Source organism: Saccopteryx bilineata, chromosome 2 (assembly GCF_036850765.1).
Source record: "Saccopteryx bilineata isolate mSacBil1 chromosome 2, mSacBil1_pri_phased_curated, whole genome shotgun sequence".
NCBI classification, from domain to species: domain Eukaryota; kingdom Metazoa; phylum Chordata; class Mammalia; order Chiroptera; family Emballonuridae; genus Saccopteryx; species Saccopteryx bilineata.
Window position 1 is genome coordinate 350,145,853 of NC_089491.1, and position 26,540 is coordinate 350,172,392.

At 51.9% G+C, this 26,540-nt stretch overlaps 1 protein-coding gene across 1 annotated transcript; it reads left to right on the plus strand.

Annotated features, from left to right (window-relative positions):
• Window positions 1-426: 426 nt before the first annotated feature.
• On the plus strand, window positions 427-26,540 carry WNT9B (Wnt family member 9B). Its single transcript, XM_066255326.1, has 4 exons — window positions 427-548; window positions 21,724-21,980; window positions 24,693-24,958; window positions 25,880-26,540. The coding sequence occupies exons 1-4, from the start codon at window positions 469-471 to the stop codon at window positions 26,351-26,353; spliced, it is 1,077 nt and encodes a 358-aa protein (XP_066111423.1). The 5' UTR covers window positions 427-468; the 3' UTR covers window positions 26,354-26,540.

The window sequence follows — 26,540 nt, forward strand, 5'->3', positions numbered from 1 at the left end:
GGCGTCTCCTGCCCATTCCCGCACCTCGCTCCTGTGCCCGCACCCCCGTACCTCGCGGGAGAGAGTCCTGCGCGTTTCACCACCCCGCCCCGAAGAAGCGCAGACTCCCTGATCCCCACCTAGTCCTACCATCCCTGCCTCTCTAGGCCGGGGGGATCTTCACGTTCCGCCGCGGCGTCCCGGGACCGTCCAGGCGTCAGGTGAGCTCTCACCTGGGACGAGTGGGAGGAGGAGAAGGGGGCGGGCACGAGGCGTTGACCCCACCCGCCACGGGGCGGGGCGAGGCCCACCGGGCCAATGGGGTGGGGGGCTCGCCGCCGGGTTGGGGGTGGCCGCCGGCACCGCGGCTTCCCCCACCGGCCCCCGCTCCGCCCCTCCCGGGTTTAAAGCCCCGTGGGCTGCTGGTGGAGGCGCTGCGGGCTCTGAGCCGCGTAAGGAGATGCGACAGAGCGCCGCGCCGCCGGCACCATGCGCCCCCCGCCCGCGCTGGCCCTGGCCGCGCTCTGCCTGCTGGCGCTGCCCGCCGCCGCCGCCACCGCCTACTTCGGGTCAGTGCCCGCCGCGCCCCCGGCCCGCCGCGCCTGCTCCTTCTCCGGCGATGGCAGGGCCAGCTTTCCCGTCCCTCCCCGGCCCTAGTCAGCTCTCGAACTCAGACCTTAGCTCCGGCCTCACCCAGCCCCGTCTCCCGGTCGGAGTTCGCGCCACGAACTCCGTCTTTGGCTCCCCCGGCTCAGACCCCCCTCGCACCTTCTAGCGTCCGATTCTCGATCTCCTTCGCAGGCGCTCTTCTCACCCTTCCCTGTCCGAGACTTCATGCCTCTCACCCCGCGTGGTCTCGGACCCCTGGCCCGAGGTCCCGGGCTCTGCGCGCGTCTCGGACCGTGCCCGGCGCGCCCTGTCCACGCCTGTCTGGGTGTCCCTCCCTCGCTCCGATTCCCTTTGCTCTCCACTCGGCGCCCTGTCTGCCCCATCGTGGGCTCGGTCTAGTCACAGCCTTTGCCTCGATGTCTCTCCCCACCCTCTGCCTTCGCCCGGCGGAGCGGGGAACCCGAGGGCTGGGTGGATGGGCGGGAGTGGGTGCTTTCGGAGCCCGGGGGAGGGGATCACGCAGATTCAAGAAGAATAGAGGAACCCGCCGACCGTGGGGAGACCGCTGGAGACTCAGGAGGGAACTGTCCACTGGGGAAATCCGACCAAATCTCAGGCCTGGCGTCGGGTGGATTCTCAGGAGAATGACGAAGAGCGTGAGAGGGAAGGCGGTATACACGACTGGAAACGGAGGATCAGAGTTGGGCTGACATCTGGGGACAGCGTGGGGGCGGGAACTGGGAGTGTTTGGAGCGCAAGTTACAGGGCAATGAATTGTGCCTTCTTCTCTGACCCTGAATTTCAGGGACTTGGGGTGGGAGATGGGGTCGTGGGTGTGCAGGCCCTTTCCTGACCTCCACCCAAAGCCCGCTCCAACTGTGAATCATGCCACTTTTTGTGATCTTCAAATCAGGGTGACATTTACAGTCTGACTACAGCAAAGGCAAGAAAACACCAAGCAAGTGACTGCTTTTAAGGACCTACCGGGAAGGGAGGTGTAAGGGTCTGAGATGTCCCACTGCAGGGAAGGGAGGTGTAAGGGTCTGAGATGTCCTACTGCAGGGAAGGGAGGTGTAAGGGTCTGAGATGTCCCACTGCAGGAAAGGGAGGTGTAAGGGTCTGAGATGTCCCACTGCAGGGAAGGGAGGTGTAAGGGTCTGAGATGTCCCACTGCAGGGAAGGGAGGTGTAAGGGTCTGAGATGTCCCACTGCAGGGAAGGGAGGTGTAAGGGTCTGAGATGTCCCACTGCTGGCGGGTATAAGGGCTGCGGCTAATTTCCAGGTCATGATCTCTGGTTAAAACGTGCCTTGGATATAGGGGCAATGGCTTCTCTTGAAATACATGGAAAGGGCATAGGTTTGTCAGCTCAGACCCTAGCTCTGGGCTCAGCTGCTGGTGACTTGAGAAGACACTCTTTGGGCTACAATGACCCCTTTTTACAAAGAAGGGGGTGAATTTGATATGACTGAGCCCCTAGATCCATTCCCAGAGCAGCGCACAAATGTTTCCCTATGATTTCAGGCTTGAAGGCACTGTTATTACCTCAGCAGGCAGGATATAATGGGTAGGGCACCGATTTTGAATTCAGTTCCCAACTCTGCCACTTGCTAGCTGTTTGCTCTTGGCCAAATCACTTACCTCTCTGTGCCTTGGTTTCCCATCTGTAAAATGAGGATAATAGTGCCTATTTCATATGAAGATTATGTGAATTAGTACATATGGAGGAATTAATGTCAAGGATTATTATTTTTATTTTATTTTTTAGGAGACCAGGCACAGTATCTTGATATCCATCCCTGATGAGGATTTCTGAGCTGGAATGAGGAGGGTGGGGAAGAACGGTGTCTACATCCTTTTGGACACCAACTCATTTCCACAATTCTATTGTTTGTTTGGGTTTGGGATTAAGGATGGGGCAAGGGCCAGATTGGGGGAGAGGAAAGGGGTTCCAGGAAGCCTGGACCACCCTGGCTGGTGTGATTGGAAGGGAAAGGAGTTTGAAGCAGTGCACAGGGTTAGAATTTGAGGACTGTGAGCCCAGGGGCAGACTTGGAAACGAGAGGCGAGATGGTGGATTTGGCCTGGATCAGGGATGCATGGGGTCATGTGAATCTTGGAGCCACCTTTTTCAGTTTGTGAGCCTGGCTGGCTGGGCAGAGCTAGCAAAGTACATTCAAGTCACCACCAACACAGTCTGGGGAGCACGACAAACACTAAGAAAATAAGCTTAAATTGGGGCTCGTGCTGTTATGTGTTTGGTCTCATAGAGCCTGAGTTCTCATGGGGAAAGCCCTGTTGCTTCCCAGTCAGGCTAGGGTTCCCGGCTTCCCCTCAGAATTCTCTCTGGAAGGAATCTATATCAGTCATCCACATTGTAGTGAGAATGAAGCAATGTTCTTCTTCCTTCTTCAGGTCATTTGTTTTTGAAGACTAATTTCTGATTATAAGATGAAGTGTTTTGGCATCTTAATAAAAGTAATTTTCAACAGCAGGAGAGCAAGTAAGGCCACTTTTTGAGGGGATCTTCAAAATCATAGAATCATAGACTTAAGAGCTGGAAGTGACTCCCAAAGGCTCACTGGTTCAATGCCTTGCTTTAAGCAGGTCATCTATTATTATACCCATTCTTTTTTTCTTTTCTTTTTTTGTATTTTTCTGAAGTTGGAAACAAGGAGGTAGTCAGACAGACTCCCGCATGCACCCAACCGGGATCCACCTGGCATGCCCACCAGGGGGTGATGCTCTGTCCCTCTGGGGTGTCCCTCTGTTGCAACCAGGGCCATTCTAGCGCCTGAGGCAGAGGCCACAGAGCCATCTTCAGTGCCCGAGCCAACCTTGCTCCAATGGAGCCTTGGCTGCGGGAGGGGAAGAGAGAGACAGAGAGGAAGGAGAGGGGGAGGGGTGGAGAAGCAGATGGGCGCTTCTCCTGTGTGCCCTGGCTGGGAATCGAACCCAGGACTCCTGCACGCCAGGCCGATGCTCTACCACTGAGCCAACTGGCCAGGGCCATTATCCCCATTCTTGAGGTGAAACATCCATCCTTCCCAAACCACAGTGAGCTGGTAGCTGCTTCTACTGCTTTTGCATGCACCTAAAGACTAATTCTGTTAATGGTGATAATAACATAATAACTAGTACCACAATTTACAAATAAGTTTCTCATATGGCTCTTCTCTCAGCTGATCCTCAGAGCCATTCCTGAGGAATATAGGATGGGTATAAATAGTGCCCAAAAGGAAACCAAGGGTCAGAAAATTTCAACAACTCACCCAATGTCACATGCTGAATTAGTGGGAGAGGCAAGATAGAAACCAGTCTGGGTTCTTTGCCCTACAACCTCCAGAGCTAATACTGTGTGGTCACCCAGGAAAGCAGCTGCTGCAAAGGAGGGTGTCCCCCTCCCCTGCTCAGTTAACGCTGTCAGACCCTCTTGGCTGCAGTGGGATGGATGAGGCCACAACATTCTCCTTTGTCCTTAATAGTGAGACAGAATTCATTGAGCCCTGCTGAGATGTCAGGTGGGCTCTGGGAGGCTGGCATGTTGATGGTGGGGTGAAAGGTAGACCAGAAGTCAGGGCCCAGGTTTGTCCTGGCTCTGAACCACTCTCTGTGTTTCTATGGTCAAGTTACTTTGCCTGGAGGTCTTAAGGTTCCCTAACAGTCTGGTCCTGGCCTGAAAGTCTAGAGTTACTCAAGGTCTTCCTTTTGGCTCAATTGGCTTGGGAATTCTGCAAATATCAAACTTGTGTGATGTCTTATAAATGAACATGCATTGTATTCCATGACGAGCTGGACACATGACAGTCCTTGTCAGCCAATCCAATCTTTAAGTCACATCAATGGCTTTGTAACTAGAAATAGTTCCTGTGGATGCAATGTTTTAAATCATAGTTGGCTTTCGTGGATTTTTTAAAAAACATGTGAGCTCTGTGCTTGTTGGGTTTCTTTCCTCTCTGGAGATGCTGCAGAGATGTTTACGAAAACACAGGCTTTTGAATCAGCTAGACCTGAGTTTGAATCCTTATCATGCTTCTTGCTAACAGTGTGACTTTGAGAAAATGTCTCAACCTTGCGAGTTCGGGTGATGATAACACCCATCCTAAAGGCTGGTGTGAGGCTTAATTGAGACAACGAATGAAAGGGCCTGGTAGGTTGCCAGGCACATACTAAGTGCTCATTATAGTCCTTAATACTCTTGGTGGTTGCTGGGGTTCTAGCCATCTTGTTGGGTTGTGGAGATGTCATCATCATGAAGAAGCCAAATCACAACCTTAACTTTCCCCCCAGATCAATATTACATACAATAAAATGCATGTAAGCGCACGGTTTGGGTTTTCACAAATGTCGACCCCTGTTCACATAACCACCATCACTCTATGGAACACTTCCTTCGTCCCAAAGGACCCCTGTGCTCCTTCTCAGTCACCACTCCCCTGCCAGCCCCAAGCCACCACTTCTCTACTTTCCGTCATTATAGATTAGTTTTGCCCATTGTAGAAGTTCATATAAATGGAATCATATGCTGTATAGCCTTTGCTATGAATTCTTTTGCTCAAAATAATGTTTTGAGATTTATCCACATTGTTGCATATATCAGTAGCACATTCCTTTTTTTTTTTTTTTTTTTTTTCATTTTTTCTGAAGCTGGAAACGGGAAGGCAGTCAGACAGACTCCTGCATGCGCCCGACAGGGATCCACCCAGCACGCCCACCAGGGGGCGATGCTCTGCCCATCTGGGGCATAGCTCTATTGCATCCAGAGCCATTCTAGCGCCTGAGGCAGAGGCTACAGAGCCATCCCCAGCGCCCGGGGCCATCTTTGCTCCAATGGAGCCTCGGCTGCGGGAGGGGAAGAGAGAGACAGAGAGGAAGGAGAGGGGGAGGGGTGGAGAAGCAGAGGGGCGCTTCTCCTGTGTGCCCTAGCTGGGAATCGAACCCCAGGACTCCTGCACGCCAGGCCGATGCTCTACCACTGAGCCAACTGGCCAGGGCAAGTAGTATTTCATTGTATGGGTGTAACTCAGTTTGTTTATTCATTCATCAGTTGATGGACATTTGTGGGTTTTTTCCCAAGTTTGGGGCTATTACAAATAAAATTGCTATGTATATGTCTTTTTGTGGACATACATTTTTATTTCTCTTGGGTAAATATCTAGGACCAGATTGTTAGATCATATGGTATGTATATGTTTAACTTTATAAGAAACAGTCAAATAGTATTTCAGAGGTGCTGTACCATTTCATACAGTAATGTGTGAGAGTTTCAAGTACTCTATATTTTTGTCAGCTACTGTCTGTCTTAATTTTGGCAATTTTTGTGGGTATGTATTGATATCTTGCTGTGGTTTTAATTTTTCCATTCATGGTGTGTTTAATATTTTTTTATGTGATATTGGTCATTTGAACATATTTAAAAAAATTTTTTTTTTTTAATTTTTCTGAAGTTGGAAACAGAGAGGCAGTCAGACTCCTGCATGTACCCAACCAGGATCCACCCGGCATGCCCACCAGGGGGCGATGCTCTGCCCATCTGGGGCATTGCTCTGTTGCTGTTGGAGCCATTTCAGTGCCTGAGGCGGAGGCCACAGAGCCATCCTCAGCACCCGGGCCAACCTTGCTCCAATGGAGCCTTGGCTGCAAGAGGGGAAGAGAGAGACAGAGGGGTGGAGAAGCAGATGGGCGCTTCTCCTGTGTGCCCTGGCCGGGAATCGAACCTGGGATTCCTGCATGCCAGGCCGACACTCTACCACTGAGCCAACTGGCCAGGGCTTTTTAAAATTATTTTTTATTTTAGCCAGAGAGGAAGGGGGGGGGGAGAGAGAGAGAGAGAGGCAGGAATATCCATCTGTTCCTGCATGTTCCCTGACCGGGGATCAAGCCAGCACCTCTGTGCTTCGGGACAATGTTCCAACCAACAGAACTATCTGGCCATGGCATGAATATCTTTTTCATTGCATTATTTGTTTTCTCACTATTGAGTTGTAAAAGTTCTAAAAGTTCTTTATTATTTTAGATACAAGTCCTTTGTCAGAAAGTACTGACACTATTTCATCCCTGCCTGTGGCTTGTCCTTTCATTTTCTTATTGGTATCTTATGAAGAACAGAAGTATTTAATTTTGCTGAAACACAATTTTTTCAACATGTTCTTATGTGGTTTGTGCTTTCTGTGTGCGTACTATCCAAGAAACCTCTGCCTTCCAGAGGTTGTAAAGAGTTCCTCCTATGTTTTCTTCTAGAAACTTTATAGGTTTAGCTTTTGCACTTAGGTCTATGATTCTCTTGAGTTAATTGTGTATGTGGAATGAGGTAAAGGTCAAAGTTTATTGTATTTCATGTGAATATCGACTTGTTCCACACCCATTTGTTGAAAAGACGACCCTTTCTCCATTGTCATATTTGTTGCAAATTAATTGAGCCAATATATGAGGCCTATTTCTGGACTGTCTGTTCTGCTCCACTAACCTATATGCTTATCCTTATGCCAATACCACACAGTCTTGCTTGCTACCGCTGTTGAGTAAGTCTTGAAACCAGGTACTATAAGATCTCTGTCCTTTTTCAAAATTGTTTTGGCTATTCTAGGTCCTTTGTACATCCACATACATTTTAGTATCAGTTTGTCAGTATCTACAGGAAAACCTGCTGGGATTTTAATTGGGATTGCACTGAATCTATACATCAATTTATAGAAGAGTGACATTCAAACAATATTGAGTCTACCAATTTATAAACAGGCTGTCTCTCTCTATTTGGGGCTTTTAAAGTTTCTCTCATCAGTATTTTGTAATTTTTGGTGTGCAGGTCTTACAAATATTTTTTAAATTCATTATTTTTTAATTTACTGGGATGACACTGGTTAACAAAATTATACAGGTTTCAGGTGCACAATTCCACCACACATTATCTGTATACCATATTACATTTTTAAAAAATTATTCTTTAGTGTTTTGTTTATTTGGATGGAATTTTTTTTATTAAAAACTATTTTTAGGAATTAATTGAATCCTGAGAAAGATTAGGTTGAAGGGAAGAAAGGGTAAAATAAATTTTACTGCTTTGGAGTGGTGGGTTGCAAGCCAAACATCACTGATAAGAATCATTGTGTGTGAGAAAGGAATTTAGGCTGCTTGTCCCGGGCTGAGCTGTGCCTCACCCCCAAGTGTGGGCTCTAAAGCTGGGTTTAGGGTCAAATCAGCCTCTTCAGTGTATGGTGGCATTTCTGAGGCTGAGAGTGGGAAAAGGAGGGGAGGGAAGCAGGTCAGGGGACTCCTGGACTGGCATCTCTGATGCAAGTGAGGTCTTGGTGGCTTTAGGGTTGTATGCTCAGGTAGAAATTAGACTCAAGAGGAGGTGGCCCAGGTACTGTAAGGGGACATCACCTTGGGCTCAGCCTGCATAGAAGTGAAGGCAGCCCAAGGCCCGGGACTTGGACTCATACAAATTGAGTTCAAACCTTCATCCAACCACTTACTAGAGCAAGTGACCCAGAGCAAGTCAGTTAGCTGCTCTGACCTCAGTTTTTCCAGCTATAAAAATGGGTCAATCCTTACTTCATAGTGTTGTTGTAAGGGTTAAATAACTGTATATAAAAGTGCTGAAATGCTACCTATGTATAAGGAATCTAAGAAATTTCATGCATGGTCTTAGAACATCCAAGTTAAGGAACATCTTTAGTGACATCTGTTCCTTCTTGTTCATTTTTAGCCCAGTCATTGTATAATTTGAATCCTTCCTGTGCTCAGCACTCTATGTGTGTTATCTCATTTTACCATTGTGACAGCCTAGGAGATAGGAACTGATATAATTACCTTCATTTACAGGTATGTGGAGGGAAAGCTAGAGAGGCCAAGTGCTTTGCCCAAAGTCACACAGCAGTGGCTGGCAGCACTAAGATTTCAATTCTAGTCTGTCAGAATCCATAACCAACCTATTCATCCCTGCCTCGTGCTTCTTGTTGAGCCCCAGCTGAGGATTACCTCCCCCTGGGCAGCTCTGACCCCCTAAGACCTCCACTCTGTCATCCATACCTTTTACTTGGCCTATATCATAAGCACTTCTTATACTTCATGTCTTAAACTCTTGGTTTATTAACCAATTTTTCACATGTTCATGTCTCTAATTGATGTATAGCTCCCTTTGAGCAGAAGTCTTGGGGTGCTGTTGTTGTCTGAGTCCCCCCACAGAGCTTAGCCTTGCTTCTTGGTCTGCAGTGAATGTCTGGGTGGGCTGTCCCCTCTCCCTTTCACTGGTCCTTCTTCCCCCCAGAACCTCCCTCTCTGCCTCATCACACTTGTTCTTTCATCCTCTGCTCACACTTCTGTCTGGATAGGAGCTAGAAGCAAAGCAGAGAGCAGAGACTTGCTCCCACCAAACCCAAGAAGTCAGCCACACCTGGCCTTCAGTGGGAAAAGGGTGGCCACCAAGATGAGCTTGAGGCTATGGCAACTGCCTCAAGCCCAGACACCCTCAGTGGAGAGATGAAGACGAGGGGTGGGGTGGGAAGGTGAAGAGTCTCAAAGAGCCAGGAGATGCTTAGACCCCTATGTTCAATCAGTGCTGGAATGTCCAAAGAAACTGGTTTTAGAGCATAGACAAAGAAGGTCTGCTCTCCTGACAGTTACAATCCTTTTGAGGCCAGATGTGTTTCAGAATTCAAGAATTTTCAAATTTTAGAATGGTAATATAGGTTCTGACCGCTAGGTTCAGCAGTAGAGCATTGGCCAGCGTGTGGAAGTCCTGGGTTCAATTCCCAGTCCGATCACACAGGAAAAGCAACCATCTGCTCCTCCAGCCCAACCCCTTCCCCTTATCTCCCTCTCTTTCTCTCTCTCTCTCTCTCTCTCTCTCTCTCTTTCCCTCCCCCCTCCCACAGCCATGACTCATTCCAGCAAGTTGGCCCCGGGCACTGGGGATGGCACCATGGCCTTGATTCAGGCACTAAGATAGCTCGGTTGCTGAGCAACGGAGCAACAGCACCAGATGGGCAGAGCATTGCCTCATAGAGGGCTTGCTAGGGGGATCCCAGTCAGGGCGCATACAGGAGTCTGTTTTCCTGCCTCTCTGCTTCTCAATAATAATGATGAAAAGAAAAAGAAAGGTAATACAATGCATATATCATGTATAACATAATATGCCTAGCAAGGTCGAGGGCAGCAACCCAGAACCAAACACTTTATTTTCGTAGAAAAGCATCTAGATGTTGGGATAAATCAAGATCATAAATATTCTCACTTTGGTTCAAGTCAAGTCTCTGCCATATGAGTTAATCATAACTGTGACAAAACTTTGCATTTTTCTGAGCTTTCTTTTTTTTTTTTTTTGTATTTTTCTGAAGCTGGAAACGGGGAGAGACAGTCAGACAGACTCCCGCATGCGCCCGACCGGGATCCACCCGGCACGCCCACCAGGGGCAATGCTCTGCCCACCAGGGGGCGATGCTCTGCCCCTCCGGGGCGTCGCTCTGCCGAGACCAGAGCCACTCTAGCGCCTAGGGCAGAGGCCAAGGAGCCATCCCCAGCGCCCGGGCCATCTTTGCTCCAATGGAGCCTTGGCTGCGGGAGGGGAAGAGAGAGACAGAGAGGAAGGAGGGAGGGGGGTGGAGAAGCAAATGGGCGCCTCTCCTATGTGCCCTGGCCGGGAATCGATCCCGGGTCCCCCGCACGCCAGGCCAACGCTCTACCGCTGAGCCAACCGGCCAGGGCCATTCTGAGCTTTCTGAAGTTTGAAATTGTGGATAAGGATTTGTGAACCTGTGGCCAACTTTTAGCACGTGTCACCACAAGAGGTGCCAGCTGAGTTTTAAAGAAAGACTTGGGCCAAGTTCTTGGCTGGTCCTCGCTTAGTATCAAAAGGAGGATCAGGCTGCCCTGAGCACAGCTTGTCCCCAGGAACTGAGGTTCAGAGGAGACCCACCTGGCTGAAAGGGCTGAGGACTCAGGGTCTGACTGACCACAGATAGGCAGCCGGGAGAGCTGGCGTTTCATACACAAGCCAGGGAGGGCGTGGCCACAGGCCGACTCCTTCATAGCCACGCCCTCCCAGAGCCAGCAAGAAGACCCAGCTTGGGAGGCAGACAGCAGGAAGGCTCTGCCTGGGGAAGGACATCTGAGGGGTTTATGCAGCCAGCAAGTGTCTAAGGAGCACTTACTTGGGGTGGAAGATCTGGGCAGAGGACAGGAGGATCCCAGGGTATCAAACTATGATATCTGCCAAGGAGCTAACAGGCTACTTGAAGAGGCTGTCTATACAGCCCTGAGAAGGGAGAAAAAAAAGTACCAACTATGCAAAACTAATGACATTATATCTGCAAAAGTGAAAGAAGACAGAGGATGATTAAAGTGGGAAGGGCAAGTAAGGAGGGCTTTCTGGAGGAGACAGCATCATAGCACGTTAGAGCTAGCTGGGCCCTTTGGTTTGCCTTTCCCGTTCTCTGCATTGTTGAAAAGGCAGTGGCTATAAAAGAGTGCAGGGGTCCTTGAGGGGTTTTGGACTGGGAAAGGCATCCCAGGTAGGGGTTACAGAATGAAGAGAGGCCTGAGGTTGGACCGAGAGCCATGGCTGGAGGACAAGCAGGAGTCTGGCCTGGCCTAGGAAAGGGGCCCTCTGCCACAGCCCTGGGTCACCGTGAGCTCCGGATGGCCCAAATTAGGAAGTTGTTCTGGTCCTGCTAGGGAGGACCCTGCTCCTGACAGAGCATCCCCCGGGGTTGTCCTGGACCACCAGCCCTCCCTAGGTTTATGCAGGGAGTGACTCCTTGACCAGGTTAGGAGGTCCCTGCTATTTCTGGAGCTAAGGGGAGGAGTATGGGCCATCCCTGGGACCCAAGGGAGGACAAACAAAATTTGCAGCATGAGACATCTCTGCCTAGAGCATCTGCAAACAATGAAACTATCCTTGTCACAGAGTGATCACCCATAAGACATTCTCAAGGAGCCTGGCTCTTCCAGGACCCACAGCTCAGCCTGAGCTTACCTGTCCATGGGGAAGAGGGTGACCACTCAAAAGCATGCCAAACTAGTTATAATTGGTCAAATTGCCATGGTTAATAAATTGGCCAAAGTTACCCAGTCTAGGAGCCAGCATTCCATGGTCAAGGCAGAGCTGGAGAGGGTGTTGCTTGTCATGAGGAGATACAGCCTCAGCAACTGCCTGCCTTTCCCGCTAGTCCCCACGCCACCATACCTCCTGCTCTGCTTCTCCTCTGGGTCAGGGCTGTGCCTGTGAACCACAGAGGCTGGGGAAGCTTGTCTTTAGGGCTTCTGGCCTCCTTTTTCTCTACTCTTCTCCCTCTTTGCCCCGGGCTCCCCCTTCCTTTCTTCACAATCATTGATGCTCTCCTTTGATTATTTTTCTATCTAGCAAAATATGTTCTCAGGCACTGGTATTCTATCAGACTCTCACACTTTAGTATGAGTAGGCAGGCTGCTTCTCTAAAGTCAAAAGCTTTATTTCTAACTTTTGGCTGAAAAGAAAGTGAGTTTTAGACCAGGGAAAAGTATTCTTTTATTTTACTTTATTATTACTATTTTTTATTTTAGTGAGAGGAGGGGAGGCAGAGAGACAGACTCCTGCATGCACCCCAACCAAGATCCACTCGGCAAGCCCACTAGGGGGCGATTTTCTGAGGCTGTTGCTCCATTGCTTAGCAACTGAGCCAATTTTTTTAGTGCTCAAGGCGGAGGCCACAGAGCCATCCTCAGCGACTGAGGCCAACTTGCTTGAACCAATCGAGCCATGGCTGCAGGAGAAGAAGAAGAGAGAGAGAAAGAAAGAGAAAGAGAAGGGAGAGGAGGAGGGGTGGAGAAGCAGATGGTTGCTTCTTCTGTGTGCCCTGACTGGGAATTGAACCCAGGACATCCACACACCAGGCCAACTATCATTAAGCCAACTTGCCAGGGCCAAAAGGAGTCTTTTAAATAAAGGGTCTTTCTCTCTCTGGCTGCACAGGCCGTCACAGGAGTCCTGGCCAGGTTTCCTTCCCCTCAAATCTACCAGTCTTGTGTTCTTTTAGCCCTAGACATTTGCTGTGGTGATGGCTGGTTTTGCTTTCCTGAAGTTTTATGTTGAAACTGAAAGGAGAAACCACCAGATGGCTTGACAGAAGCAGTCAGGAGACCAGGGGCACAGTCCTAGCCCTGCCACTCACTCAGTGGGTCACCTTGGATAATAAATCTTACATGAACTCCCAAGGCACCAGATGGGTCAAAGCAGAGACACTAGCAAACTCTTGCCCTCCTCCCTGGCTCCAGGAGTCATCAGGGCAAAAGCTCTGGATTGGGTGATCTTGAAGGGCTTCTAATAAATCAAATTGTATGCATTTGGACCCTCCAGGGACATGGAGGAGTAAAGGTGAGGAATCCCTCTGCACAGGAGTGACTTTGGGACACTCCATGCCACCTGATCCATGCATGTAAGGGATGAAGGCTTCCTCTCCTAAGCTTTAGCCTGAGCCTGAATAGAGGGAGAGAGACAGGACAGAGGAGGAAGAAAGCATTTCCTTCCCAGATGTTGCACTAGTTATGCTATAAACACCCGAGATTGTTGAGATGCAAAGCATGCCTGCTGTGTGGGCTGCTTGCTGCTCAGTTCACGAGCATGTGTCTCCCGGATGCCATCCTCAGCGGGCATACCAGTCTGAAAACAGGAAGTGGAACTGTTCTTGGAGAGACAAAGCCCACAGCTGGGACAAGCGCTTTCTCTCTGAGCCAGGGATGGGGTGGGGGATGAAATTCTGCTGGGCTCCTGGGTGGGGGGAAGTGATGACAAGATTCAGTTCTCAAGGTGGATTCTGAGCTTGAGGGCTGGAGAGGAAAGCAGGCTGGACCCAGGAAGGCTTTGGGGGCCCAGACAGGGAAATAATGAGTGTCCTTGTTTATTTCAGTGTTCTGTAGGCAGACCTGACTTGAAGCTGATGCTCAATAAATTCCTTTATATTAATTTTAAATGAGTGAGTGAGTGAAAGGAGGGGCGAGGGAGCTGGAGTGAAGGTCGGAAATGGGAGCTGCTGACTGCCAGGCTGCTCATTCAGGGCACCCTTCCTAGAGGAGGCAAGAGGTGACACTGAGTCCAGGAGAGGAGGCAGAAGTCTGCAGGATGGGGGGGAGGGTTGCTGCTCAGTACATCCGCTGACGGAGAGGGGAGAGGAGCCTGGGGTGGGTGTTGAAGGGTCCCCTCTCTGAAGAAGGACTGTTTGCTCAGAACCATGCATCCTCTCTTCTAGGGCCAGTCACTTACTAACTCTCCCCTGCTGGGAAGAGGTGGGTAGGGGAGAGCATAGATGGTGTGTGTGTGTGTGTGTGTGTGTGTGTGTGTGTGTATGTGTGTGTAGGGGTTTAGTGAGGGCTGGGAGCGGTGGGCTGAGATGTTCGAGATGAAAGCACAAAAGGAGCACTTACCATAGAAATGGCCCTGCAGCGGAAGCCTGTTATCGCAGCATCTAATGGGGTTTTGTAGGGCCAAGGCTAATGCTCCAGGCAGGGCAAGGCTTTCCTGGTTCCCAGGCAGCTACCTGCAGTTGGCATGGGCCCTGGTGCCAGGCACAGCCCCTGACCCCTCCAGCTAAGGGTCCAGACATGCTGGCATGACCTGGTGCCCTGGAAACCACCAGTTTTGTCTTGTGCCACCTCCCACCACTTAACCACCACATCCTGGGGCAGCCTCTTCTGGACCCATCAGACCCTCTCAAGCAGAAACAAGTGTGGGGGTGGGAAGTAGAAAAACAGAGCCCGGGGCTCCCCCAGGTGATGAAAAGTGCCCTCCACCTGCCAGGTCTGGGAGGCTTCTCCTGCCTCCTCCCCACCCCCAGACCTCCCACTGCAGGCAGGCTGGGGACTGGCTGAGGTCAGGTTCTCACCCAGACAGAGCTAGGAATTCTGATCTGGGTCCCTGAGCAGGTCGTGATTTTTCCTAGGGAGCTGGGCTGGTTGAAAACTTGCTCCTCCTTCCCCGGCCCCTGGGAGTCTTGGGGGAGTCTGGAGTACTCTTGAATCCAGCCAAGTTCTTCCCAAATTGTGAGCTCCTTGAAGGCAGGAGTGGGTCTCAGCATATAGCACAGTGCCCAGCACATAGCAGGTGCTTAAGAATGACACTTCTCTGGAGCTTTATTATGTGTCAGGCACTGTTCTAAGAGCTTTAAAAATGTGAACTCCTTTCATCCTCAGGACAGCCCTGTGAAGTAGGTACTGTGATCATCTGCATTTTACAGATGAGACAGAGAGGTGGAGTTCCTTGCACAAGGCGGCACAGCTAGTAAGCGGTGGAGGTGGGGTATGAACTCAGGTCATCTAGCTCAGGTCATGCTCTCCTACTAGTCAACATGTACTGTTAGCGGGAATGAGCTCTGGGAGTGAGTGGACGTCCTTGAGGTCACCAGTGAGTGAGGGCAGACCTGTGACCCAACGATCCAGATCAGAACAGCCTTGGGGGCCTAAGGTCCTTGGGTCCCCACATTCCAGCAGGCGATAAGTAATTGTTCCAGGATGAACCCTATTTCTTCCCAGAGATTTGATGGTTCCTGGGGTCCTGCTCATGGTAACCAAAGCAGTCTCCTGTCTCTTGTTTACTTCAAGGTCCTCCAGATTGGGGGCTTTAGCCAAAACTGTGATGGGGTGAGCATTGGGAAAGTGAAAGGAGGCAGGGTGGGAAGGGCCAGGAGTGGGCAGAAGAGACCTGGGGGGAGCCCCAGGGGGTGTATGTGAGATGAAGTCCTGAGGGGCGCCCTTGTCTTTTCCCACAAGGTGGTCAGGGAAGTGGCTGCGGGTGGTCTGGGGCCCAAGCCAGACGCATCTCACTGTGTAGGAGTGAGAGCTTCCTATCTTATTGTGAACCTAAGGGTCACAGGCCACGGGTGCAGGGGGCAGAAGGGGAGGAGAATGAAGATGGTCACGTGGGGGTTGTTGCTTTCTTTTTTAATATTTAATTTATTTAAAATTTAAAGCATTTTTCCATTGATTTGAGAGAGATGGGGAGAGAGAAGGAGGGTGAAGGGAGAGAGAGAGAGAGAAGCATCAGCTCAGTGTTCCACTTAGTTGTTCTATGTAGTTGTGCACTGATTGATTGCTTGTGCATGCCCTGACAGGGGATCAAACCCAGGACCTCGGTGTACTACATCCACCGACCCATTCAGCCAGGGCCAGGGTTGTAGCTTTCTTTTCTTTCTTTTTCTTTTTTTTTTTGTGACAGAGAGAGTCAGAGAGAGGGACAAACAGACAGGAAGAGAGAGAGAGACGAGAAGCATCAGTTCTTCATTGCGGCACCTTAGTTGTTCATTGATTGCTTTCTCATATGTGCCTTGACCGGGGGGCTCCAGCAGACCAAGTGACCCCTTGCTCAAGCTAGTGACCTTGAGCTCAAGCTGGTGAGCTTTGCTCAAACTAGATGAGTTCGCACTCAAGCTGTTGACCTCGGGGTCTCGAACCTGGGTCCTCAGGTCCCAGTCCGACACTCCATCCACTGCGCCACCACCTGGTCAGGCGGTTGTTGCTTTCTTAATGGGTAAAGAGAATCTGGAAATCAGCTTGGGGGAGCTGTGAAGACCAGCTGGGCCAAAGTGACTGCAAACCAGTGTGTGTGTGTGGGGGGGGATCCCCAGGCGGCTTGGGAGCATGTGAGTCAGGCAGAAAAACCTGAGGAGCTCTTGTCTCCCAGCCTAGGAGAGCAATTAGCAAGTTTGAAAATTATCTATCCTCTGCTCCTCCATTCAGAACATGGCCACTTGTTTGGCTGATAGCTCCTGATCTCAACGTGGAGCAGTGTCTTTATTAAAAACCCACATTTTGGCCCTGGCCAGTTGGCTCAGTGGTAGAGCGTCGGCCTGGCGTGCAGAAGTCCCAGGTTCGATTCCCAGCCAGGGCACACAGGAAAAGCGCCCATCTGCTTCTCCACCCCTCCCCCTCTCCTTCCTCTCTGTCTCTCTCTTCCCCTCCCACAGCAAGGCTCCATTGGAGCAAAGATGGCCCGGGCGCTGGGGATGGCTCCTTGGCCTCTGCCCCAGGCGCTAGAGTGGCTCTGGTTGCAGCAGAGCGATGCCCCGGAGGGGCAGAGCATCGCCCCCTGGTGGGCAGAGCTTCGCCCCCTGGTGGGCGTGCCAGGTGGATCCCGGTCGGGTGCATGCGGGAGTCTGTCTGACTGTCTATCCCCGTTTCCAGCTTCAGAAAAGTACAAAAAAAAACCCCAAAAAACAAAAAAAACCCCACATTTTGTCTAGATTCATTAGACCAGGGGGCCCCAAAATACGGCCCACGGGCCGCATGCGGCCCCCTGAGGCCATTTATCCGGCCCCCGCTGTACTTCTGGAAGGGGCACCTCTTTCATTGGTGGTCAGTGAAAGGAGCTTAGTTCCCATTGAAATACTGATCAGTTTGTTGATTTAAATTTACTTGTTCTTTGTTTTAAATATTGTATTTGTTCCCGTTTTGTTTTTTTACTTTAAAATAAGATATGTGCAGTGTGCATAGGGATTTGTTCATAGTTTTTTTTTATAGTCCGGCCCTCCAACGGTCTGAGGGACAGTGAACTGGCCCCCTGTGTAAAAAGTTTGGGGACCCCTGCATTAGACTAAAGAAGCTCACTTGATCATCTCTGGTTCACTCCCATGGGAGATTCAACTAACATGTGGGCAATCGAGACTTTTGCAGGGTGGGCTGGTGGGTGGGGTTCTCAGGCCTTGGGGGGCCAGAGAGTATGATTTCTTCAAGAGGAGGAGATCATGCCCACTGATCCTGGAACATACTGGAACCTGTACCACCTAGAATTCTCCTGAGGTCCAGGATGAAACCTCCCCAAGCAGATGCCCACGTATGTAGAAAGTTCACAAGCACTGGTTAAAGAAATGCCTTGAGGCATTTTCTAAAATTTATGTCATGGCCCTATTGCTTCAAAGGAAATATGATCCCAAACCACAGCGTAAAAACAAATAAGAAGGAAACTGGGTCTGGGAAGGGCTCCCGGCTGTCTTCCAGGGCCCTGCAGGACAGTGCCAACAAGCCTTCTTTGAGAGCAGCCCTGGGCGGACCAAGGCCCAGTGTGGCCTGAGGCCCCTGTGCGGTTGGCTGCCTTTCCTGACCATTAATCGCTACTAAGTGTCATTACTGCTAATAAAATTAACCGACTTTATACTGGACTCCTGGGGCCATCAATCACAAGGGTCTATTATGTGAAATTAAAGAACGAAACAGGCCCTGGCCAGTTGGCTCAGTGGTAGAGCGTCGGCCTGGCGTGTAGGAGTCCCGGGTTCGATTCCCGGCCAGGGCACACAGAAGAAGTGCCCATCTGCTTCTCCACCCCTCCCCCTCTCCTTCCTCTCTGTCTCTTTCTTCCCCTCCCGCAGCCAAGACTCCATTGGAGCAAAGTTGGCCCGGGCTCTGGGGATGGCTCTATGGCCTCTGCCTCAGGCGCTAGAATGGCTCTGGTTGCAACAGAGCAATGCCCCAGATGGGCAGAGCATCGCCCCCTGGTGGGCGTGCCGGGTGGATTCCGGTCGGGCGCATGCGGGAGTCTGTCTGACTGCCTCCCAGTTTCCAACTTCAGAAAAATACAAAAAAAAGAACGAAACATGTGCCTGTGGATGGGGAGAGGGTGCTGAGGGTGCTGAGCCTGGGTCACAAGTGCAGCTTCCAGCACGCTGGGGCTCCAGGGCTGTTGGAAGGTTATAATCAGGGTGGCAGGCACCCTCAGTTAGACAAACCAACTCCAAGCCTTGATACTGTACTACAGGTAGGAGTGTCTCAGGAGAACACAGCTGACCTCAGGAAGACTCTGGGACCAGGGGCTGAAGAGTGCCCCAATTTCTCTCTCCCTCTCTCACCTCTGCTTCTCTTGATGCATTTGGTTCATCTCTCTTTAAACCAGCTTCCTTTTCTTTTTCCTTTTTTATCACCAGAGTTATAGGCCCAGTCACTCAAAAAGAAAGAAAGAGAGAGCAACTGTATGTTCTCCTAATTCAAATTCTAAATTCCCAGAGGAAGGACTGATTGGCCCAGCTTGGGTCATGGAATCCTCATTGGTCCATTCAACAGGCCTGTGCAGCAAGGTCATGTGGTATAAAATGGCCTACAGGGGCCACACAGTAACCAAGTAGATAGAAGGAACAGATAGGCAGCCAACCCAGCAGGTGTCTGTATAGTAATTTAAAGGGCTTTGTAATAAGCAATCCAAATGGGTACATATATCATATTGTATCATATCATATCACATATACTATAGCTATAATGATATAATAATAATAATAGCTATTATTCTTAAAATGACACTTGAGATGGGCCTTGAAGTATGCCAACATTCCCATCACTCCCTGCTTGTTCTCTCATCTCTTAATCAGCAGCTACAATGAAGGTCCCAATTTCTGAAACAGGAACTGTTTGAGCAGAAGTTGTCCCTCACACCAGCGCCTAGTGTGGGGAGGACATTTGAGGGGCTACACGGCTGCTGCCCCTTTGTTCCCCGCAGCCCCTGAGTGGCCCTCCACACTGGAAACCAGTCCGGGTGGGGCGTCCCCAGCTGGACTGGACACCATGTCCTTCCGTGGACCTGTCCAGGGTCAAGCTCTAAGGGTTTCCTGCCCGGCTGCAGGGAGGGGTTTGGGTGTAGACCTGGTGGACTGGAAATTTACCCATTTGCCCCCAGATTAATGATTAACGGGTCCCTGCCCTCACCCTGTCTGAGAGGGGAACCCAGGGCCAGGCTGGCCAGGACGAGCCTGATAGCATCTGTCTCTGCTGAGGGGTTTCAGAGATATGCTCCACACTGGGTTGGCTGCACCTGATGCATTTGGAATCTATGGGCACTTTCTGGGGCACCTGGGACCTGGCCAGAACCCACACCCACCCAGACAAGGAGGGTGTGGCATCTAGCCAGATGTCTTGACTGGGGCAGGTGGCTCCAAACAGGAAAACTGTGCCCTCTGTCCATGGGACATGGGCTTTTCTGACCTCAGGGCGAGGTCAGGGCTTGCCTTGGCGGTGGCACACAAGCAGGAATGACAAGTGCCATGTTCAAGCAAGAGTTTTTTTTGTGGTTTTTATTTTATTTTATTTTATTTTATTTTTATTATTATTTTTTGTATTTTTCCGAAGTTGGAAACGGGGAGACAGTCAGACAGACTCCTGCATGCGCCCGACCGGGATCCACCCGCCATGCCCACCAGGGGGCGATGCTCTGTCCATCTTGGGGCGTCGCTCTGCCGCAATCAGAGCCATTCTAGCGCCTGAGGCCACAGAGCCATCCTCAGCACCCGGGCAAACTGCTCCAATGGAGCCTTGGCTGCGGGAGGGGAAGAGAGAGACAGAGAGTAAGGAGAGGGGGAGGGGTGGAGAAGCAGATGGGTGCCTCTCCTGTGTGCCCTGGCCGGGAATCGAACCCAGGACTCCTGCACACCAGGCCGACGCTCTACCACTGACTGAGCCAACCGGCCAGAGCCTTGTGGGTTTTTTTAAGTGAAATAGAAAGAGAGAGAAACAGACAGGGACAGACAGACAGGAAAGGAACAGATGAGAATCTGTTCATTGATTGCTTTCCTCATACGACCTTGGTCTTCAAGCCAGCAACCTTTGCTCAAGCCAGTGACCATGGGGTCATTCTATGATCCCACACTAAAGCTGGTGACCCCACGCTCAAGCTGGTGAGCCTGCACTGAAGCCAGTGACCTCAGGGTTTCGAACTTGAGTCCTCAGTGTCCCAGGTCAATTCTCTATCTGCTGCGACACTGCCTGGTCAAGCAAGGACTTTAAGAGCCATTCTGTGATTCTATCTTTGCTCTTTTACCTTGGCCCTGAGGCCGTATGTTCCAGAGAGGGCTACTTCTTCTAGCCTGGGTCTGGGATGAGGTAAATTGCATCCACACAAGAGGGCCACAGGGTTCGGGACAGTAAATATTTTAAACTGTGGAACCATTTCCCAGAAAGCTCCTAGGGAGAGGTAAGGTGAGCTCTAATTCTAGTCCCCACCATTCTGTTGATCAGCTGTACCTCAGGCCAGTCACCGCCTCTCCATAAAGCCTTTGTTTCCTTATCTGGACAAAGGGAAGACTGCCCAAGTTAGAGAGCAAAGCATCTTGCAAGATGAAAGAATTTTGAGAAACTCCAGCTAGCAGTAAAGTGAACCAGCATGTCCCAGGCACTGTGTTGGTACTTCTCATATAATCTTCCTTGTAGCCCCAGGAGGTAGAGAGAATCACTGTTTCTCCTTTCCAGAGGAGAAAACCAAGGCTTCATGGTTATACGGTTAGGAAGTGACAGTCCAGCTTAGAACTTGGCAACCAGAATCCAGAATCCATAAACTTAGGATATTGTAGAATGAGAAGTCTGGGCTGATGGCCTGATGGAAATTCAGCTCCTACACCTGCATGCACCCATCTGTCAGCCTGTCCACCCACTCATCTACCCACCCTTCCTTCCCTCCTTCCCTCCTTCCTTCCTTCCACCCATCCTCCCATCCATGCTGGTATTCCCCAAGCAACTCTGTAACAGGCACTGAATGGTCGCATGGTTGAATATCTGTATAGGAATTATGGAAACAAGTTAGGCTGGCGTGGAATTACTTGGGCAGTGACATAATGCAAGGGGGAGAGGGCCGCCAGGGAAAAGAGCTGGGTGTCTGCTCACCATCTACATCCCTCTGCCTGCCTTTGCTTAGGAATGTGGCTCTACCCTCCGGGCTGCAGTGCACTCAATGTGTGGTATTTCCCAAACTCCCCTGATTACTGAAGTTTCCCAGGGATGTGGTAAATATACAGATTCTCAGGCCCCCCTCCAGACCAATAGAAGCAGGATTGCCAAGTGCAGATCCCGGGAATCTGTATTTTAAATAAACACCCTTGATGATTGTTTTCATTGGGCCAGTTTTGGAAACAGGGTGGGAAAGCAGAGCAGAGGCTTTGGCATCTGGGAAATGGGTTTGCGATCCTGCACTAGCTCTGGTCATCAGCACCTTGGTTTTCTACTCTGTATGAACCCACAGGTCTGGCCTCCATCCCAGAAATAACGAAGCCCCACAAGAAGGCCCCCTTCCCCTTGCCTGCCTATGTCCTCAGGAACTGTCACCCCTATTCTCTCCCCCTTTGCCCCCTGCCCTATATGACCCAAGGGTCACATGCATGTGCCCCAAGGGTTACAGGTCTACCTTCTCTCTCCCTTTCTAGTCTGACCGGGCGGGAGGTCCTAACACCATTCCCAGGGCTGGGCACCGCCATGGCCCCAGCGCAGGGTGGGACTCACCTGAAGCAGTGTGACCTGCTGAAGCTGTCCCGTCGGCAGAAGCAGCTCTGTCGGCGGGAGCCTGGCCTGGCTGAGACCCTGCAAGATGCTGCCCACCTCAGCCTGCTCGAGTGCCAGTTCCAGTTTCGGCATGAGCGCTGGAATTGCAGCCTGGAGGGCAGGACAGGCCTGCTCAAAAGAGGTAGGGAGGAGAGCTGGGAGGAGGAGAACTGAGAGGAGGAGGGGGACTGGGAGGAAGAGAACTGAGAGGAGGAGGGGGACTGGGAGGAGGAGTACTGAGAGGAGGAGGACTGGGGAGAGGAGGAGGAGGACTGGGAGAAGGAGGAGGACTGAGAGGAGGAGGGGGCCTGAGAGGAGGAGGACTGGGAGGAGGAAGATTGAGAGGAGGGGGATTGGGAGGAGGACTGGGAGGAAGAGGAGGACTGGGAGGAGGACTGAGAGGAGGAGGAGGACTGAGGAGGACTGGGAGGAGGAGGACTGAGAGAATGAGGGGAACTGGGAGGAGGAGGATTGAGAGGAGGGGGACTGAGAGGAGGAGAACATGGAGGAGAACTGGGAGGAGGACTGGGAGGAAGAGGAGGACTGAGAGGAGGAGGACTGGGAGGAGGACTGAGAGGAGGAGGAGGACTGGGAGGAGGAGTACTGAGAGGAGGAGGACTGGGAGGAGGAGGAGGAGGACTGGGAGGAGGAGGAGGACTGAGAGGAGAAGGGGGCCTGAGAGGAGGAGGACTGGGAGGAGGAAGATTGAGAGGAGGGGGATTGGGAGGAGGACTGGGAGGAAGAGGAGGACTGAGAGGAGGAGGACTAGGAGGAGGACTGAGAGGAGGAGGACTGAGAGGAGGAGGAGGACTGAGGAGGACTGGGAGGAGGAGGACTGAGAGAAGGAGGGGAACTGGGAGGAGGAGGATTGAGAGGAGGGGGACTGGGAGGAGGACTGGGAGGAGGAGGAGGACTGAGGAGGAGGATTGAGAGGAGGAGGACTGGGAAGAGAAGGACTGGGAGGAGGAGGACTGGGAGGAGGAGGACTGAGAGGAAGAGAACATGGAGGAGGAGGACTGGGAGGAGGAGGAGGACTGAGAGGAGGAGGAGGACTGAGAGGAGGAGGAGGAGAGCTGGGAGGGAGTCAGTCCTCCCCACACCCTGGCCCTTGCACTCAGACCACACTGCCCTTGCAAATCCAGTGTAGCTGTGAGTGAGCAGAGTCCTGAGAGTTAATGAGAGCCAGCTTTTCCCTCGGTTTTGGTGGAGAAGAGGAGGAAGGAGGACACAGAAGAAGAGGAGGCACGGCCCTCCCTGGAGAGTCCACAGATAAGCGGGTCGCTCCCTGGCCCCTCTCTCAGCCTCCTCCACATATGCACACACACAAAACTAGGTGCAAGAACATATGTGAATGGAAGGTAGTAACAGTTGGCCAAATAACATGAGACAGGCTGAATTTATTTGTTCACTCATTTACTTGTTTCTTTGGTCATCACATCTATTGATCCCTCTTTCCCTCTCTCCTTCTCCCCCTCTGTATCTCTCCATGTCTCCACTGGCCCTCTCTTCGCTAAGCATCTGGTGAGGCTCCCAGTGAGCCAGGCACTGTGCCGGATGCTGGAGGTACAGAGCCGATCAAGACCCTGTCTACCCTCAGAAAGCATGCAGGGGAACAGCAGGTCATCATCGAGAGGCAGGGGCTTTTACAGAAAGGCAGCTATGCCCTATAGGAGCAGCCAGCCCCCTCTAGGAGGGCTGTGCCTCCTCTTCTTCTGTGTCCTCCTTCCTCCTCTTCTCCACCAAAACCGAGGGAAAAGCTGGCTCTCATTAACTCCCAGGACTCTGCTCACTCACAGCTCTCCATGGCTGAGGAGGGTCTGGAGCAGAGCTGATCCCCACCCTCCAGTCTCACCAGCACCCCAAGTACATTGGAGAGCGGCAGGATGTGTGAGCTTCATGATGGAGGTCAACTTTTATTTATTTATTTATTTATTTAAAATAAAATAAAATAAAATAATTTTTTTTTCTTAAGTGAGAAGCGGGGAGGCAGAGAGACAGACATCTGCATGTGCCTTAACTGGACCCACCCGGCAAGCCCTCTATGGGGTGATGCTCTGCCCATCTGGGACCATTGCTCTGTTACTTCGCAACCAGATTATTTTAGCACCTGAGGTGAGGCCATGGAGCCATCCTCCATGCCTGGGGCCAACTTGCTCAAATGAGCCACGGCTGTGAGAGGGGAAGAGAGAGACAGAGAGACAGACAGAAAGGAGAGGGGGAGGGCTGGAAAAGCAGATGGGCGCTTCTCCTGTGTGCCCTGATTGGGAATCGAACCCAGGACATCCCCATGCCGGGCCAACACTCTACTGCTGAGCCAACCATCCAGGGCTGCGGGAGGCCGGCTTTAAGCCATACCCCAGCACTGCAAGAATTGCCATGGTCCCAGAAGTGGGTGGACAGTCAGACTGGTAGGAGACCCCAAGTCCCTCTGTCATTGGATGTATTCCACAGGTAGCAGAGAATGACATCTGAAGATTATTATAAAGCACAGGAGGCCCACAGGGCATATTTCAGGACCTCAGGAGCTTCAGAACTGGTTTAGTCCAACTTTTCACACATAGACTTACAGTGAAGGTAGTGGTTTAGTCTCAGCTTTGTCCATCACCAGGTGCTTAAGTCATCTCTCTTTGTGGCAGTGTTCTCCTCTGCTCCCCTGACCTGCCGCCTGAGGAATCTGGGCATATACTTCACAGTGAACTCAGAAGTTCCATTTTCAATAGCAAGTTGCAACCTGGGTTTAAAGGGTAGGTAGGAAGCCTCGAGCTGTGTCCTCAGGTTCACATACCCCTCATCCTGCTCACCTGGGCAGCCTCTAAGTCCACTCTCCTCCCTCCCCCATCTCCCTGGCGCCCAGGTTTCAAGGAGACAGCCTTCCTATACTCAGTGTCCGCGGCCGCCCTCACGCACACTCTGGCCCGGGCCTGCAGTGCCGGGCGCATGGAGCGCTGCACCTGTGATGACTCTCCAGGACTGGAGAGCCGGCAGGCCTGGCAGTGGGGCGTGTGCGGCGACAACCTCAAGTACAGCACCAAGTTCCTGAGCAACTTCCTGGGGCCCAAGAGAGGAAGCAAAGACCTGCGGGCACGGGCAGATGCCCACAACACCCATGTGGGCATCAAGGTGAGCACATTCCTGGGTGCTGCCAGGGTGCAAGGTCAGTAGGAGATCCCCCCATGCCCTGTTCCTTGGCACACAGGCAGAGCCATCCCAGGATAAACCTTATTCCTTCAATCAACATTCCTTGGGTATCTACCATAATTAGAAAGCAGGGACAGGTCCTGGGTGTCACTGGCACCGTCAGCAGGTGGGAGCTCGGCTTGGGACCAGGCCTTGGTGAGGCAGGAACAAGTTAGGAGAGGGTTCTCCGTTCCAAGGACTAGCCTTCCCGGAGGTCCTAGAAGCATACAGAGCTCGGAAACTCTGATCTCAAGCAACCCCCACTCCTCCTGCAATTTTACAAATGGGAAGAGGAAGAGGCCCACAGGGCATATTTCAGGACCTCAGGAGCTTCAGAACTGGTTTAGTCCAACTTTTCACACATAGACTTACAGTGAAGCTAGTGGTTTAGTCTCAGCTTTGTCCAGAGACAGAGAAAGGAGGAGGGCCAGATAAAGGAAGGCCCCACAGTAGCAGGAGGACTAGAGGGTTGAAGGTATCTAGGTCTGTTGGGAAGAGAGGGCTGGGAGAGAGCTGGGGCTCTGGTTCTTCAGGAAACCGAGTTCTGTGCTCTGTGCCCTCATCACTGAGTCGGCATAAACCATGGCTGCGTTTTCAGTTGTGCAAGCTGTCTCCCCCACAAGAACTCTGGCCAAGGGAGAGCAGGGGCTGACATCCAGCCCAGCCCGCTCCCGCAGTGTGCGTGCGGCCTAGGACTGCCTCTGCCCGGTGGAGAGGAGCGTTGGGCTGGTTTGCACAAAGGCGCCACATGGCTAATGTTCCCATCTTCCTGCCACTCCCCTGCCAGGGTTGGTGCCCCGGGGGCAGGCTCAGGCCGTGGGTAGTGGGCCTCTGACCACACTTCCTCTCTGCCTCACCTTGTAGGCTGTGAAAAGTGGCCTCAGGACCACTTGTAAGTGCCATGGTGTGTCGGGCTCCTGTGCCGTGCGTACCTGCTGGAAGCAGCTCTCTCCATTTCGAGAGACGGGCCAGATGCTGAAGCTGCGCTACGACTCAGCTGTCAAGGTGTCCAGTGCCACCAATGAGGCCTTGGGCCGTCTGGAGCTGTGGGCACCTGCCAGGTCAGGCAGTTCGACCAAGGGTCTGGCCCCCCGGCCCGGGGACCTGGTCTATATGGAAGACTCACCCAGCTTCTGCCGGCGCAGCAAGTACTCCCCTGGCACGGCAGGCAGGGTGTGCTCCCGGGAAGCCAGCTGCAGCAGCCTGTGCTGCGGGCGGGGCTATGACACCCAGAGCCGCCTGGTGGCCTTCTCCTGCCACTGCCAGGTGCAGTGGTGCTGCTACGTGGAGTGCCAGCAGTGTGTGCGGGAGGAGCTCGTGTACACCTGTAAGCACTAGGTCTGTTGCCCAGTGTGCTAGCTGGGCACTGCCAGGCCCTCCCTTGGCACCCAGCACCTTGAGGCCCCCCAGCTGCCCAGCTGCCCCCACCCCGGGCAGGTACACCTACCTGCGTGCGTGCGCTCATCAGTGTATGTAGTCCTCTCTCCATCGGCCCGGCAGTCTTTCCCTCCCTCAATGCTCAGCA

What these genes read in the sequence shown, in the direction of transcription:
- WNT9B (XM_066255326.1), top strand. Translation starts at nt 469, where the DNA reads ATGCGCCCCCCGCCCGCGCTGGCCCTGGCCGCGCTCTGCCTGCTGGCG. An exon ending in GACAGGCCTGCTCAAAAGAG is followed by an intron (nt 21,981 to 24,692) that starts GTAGGGAGGAGA and finishes CCTGGCGCCCAG; the next exon opens with GTTTCAAGGAGACAGCCTTC. An exon ending in ACACCCATGTGGGCATCAAG is followed by an intron (nt 24,959 to 25,879) that starts GTGAGCACATTC and finishes CTCACCTTGTAG; the next exon opens with GCTGTGAAAAGTGGCCTCAG.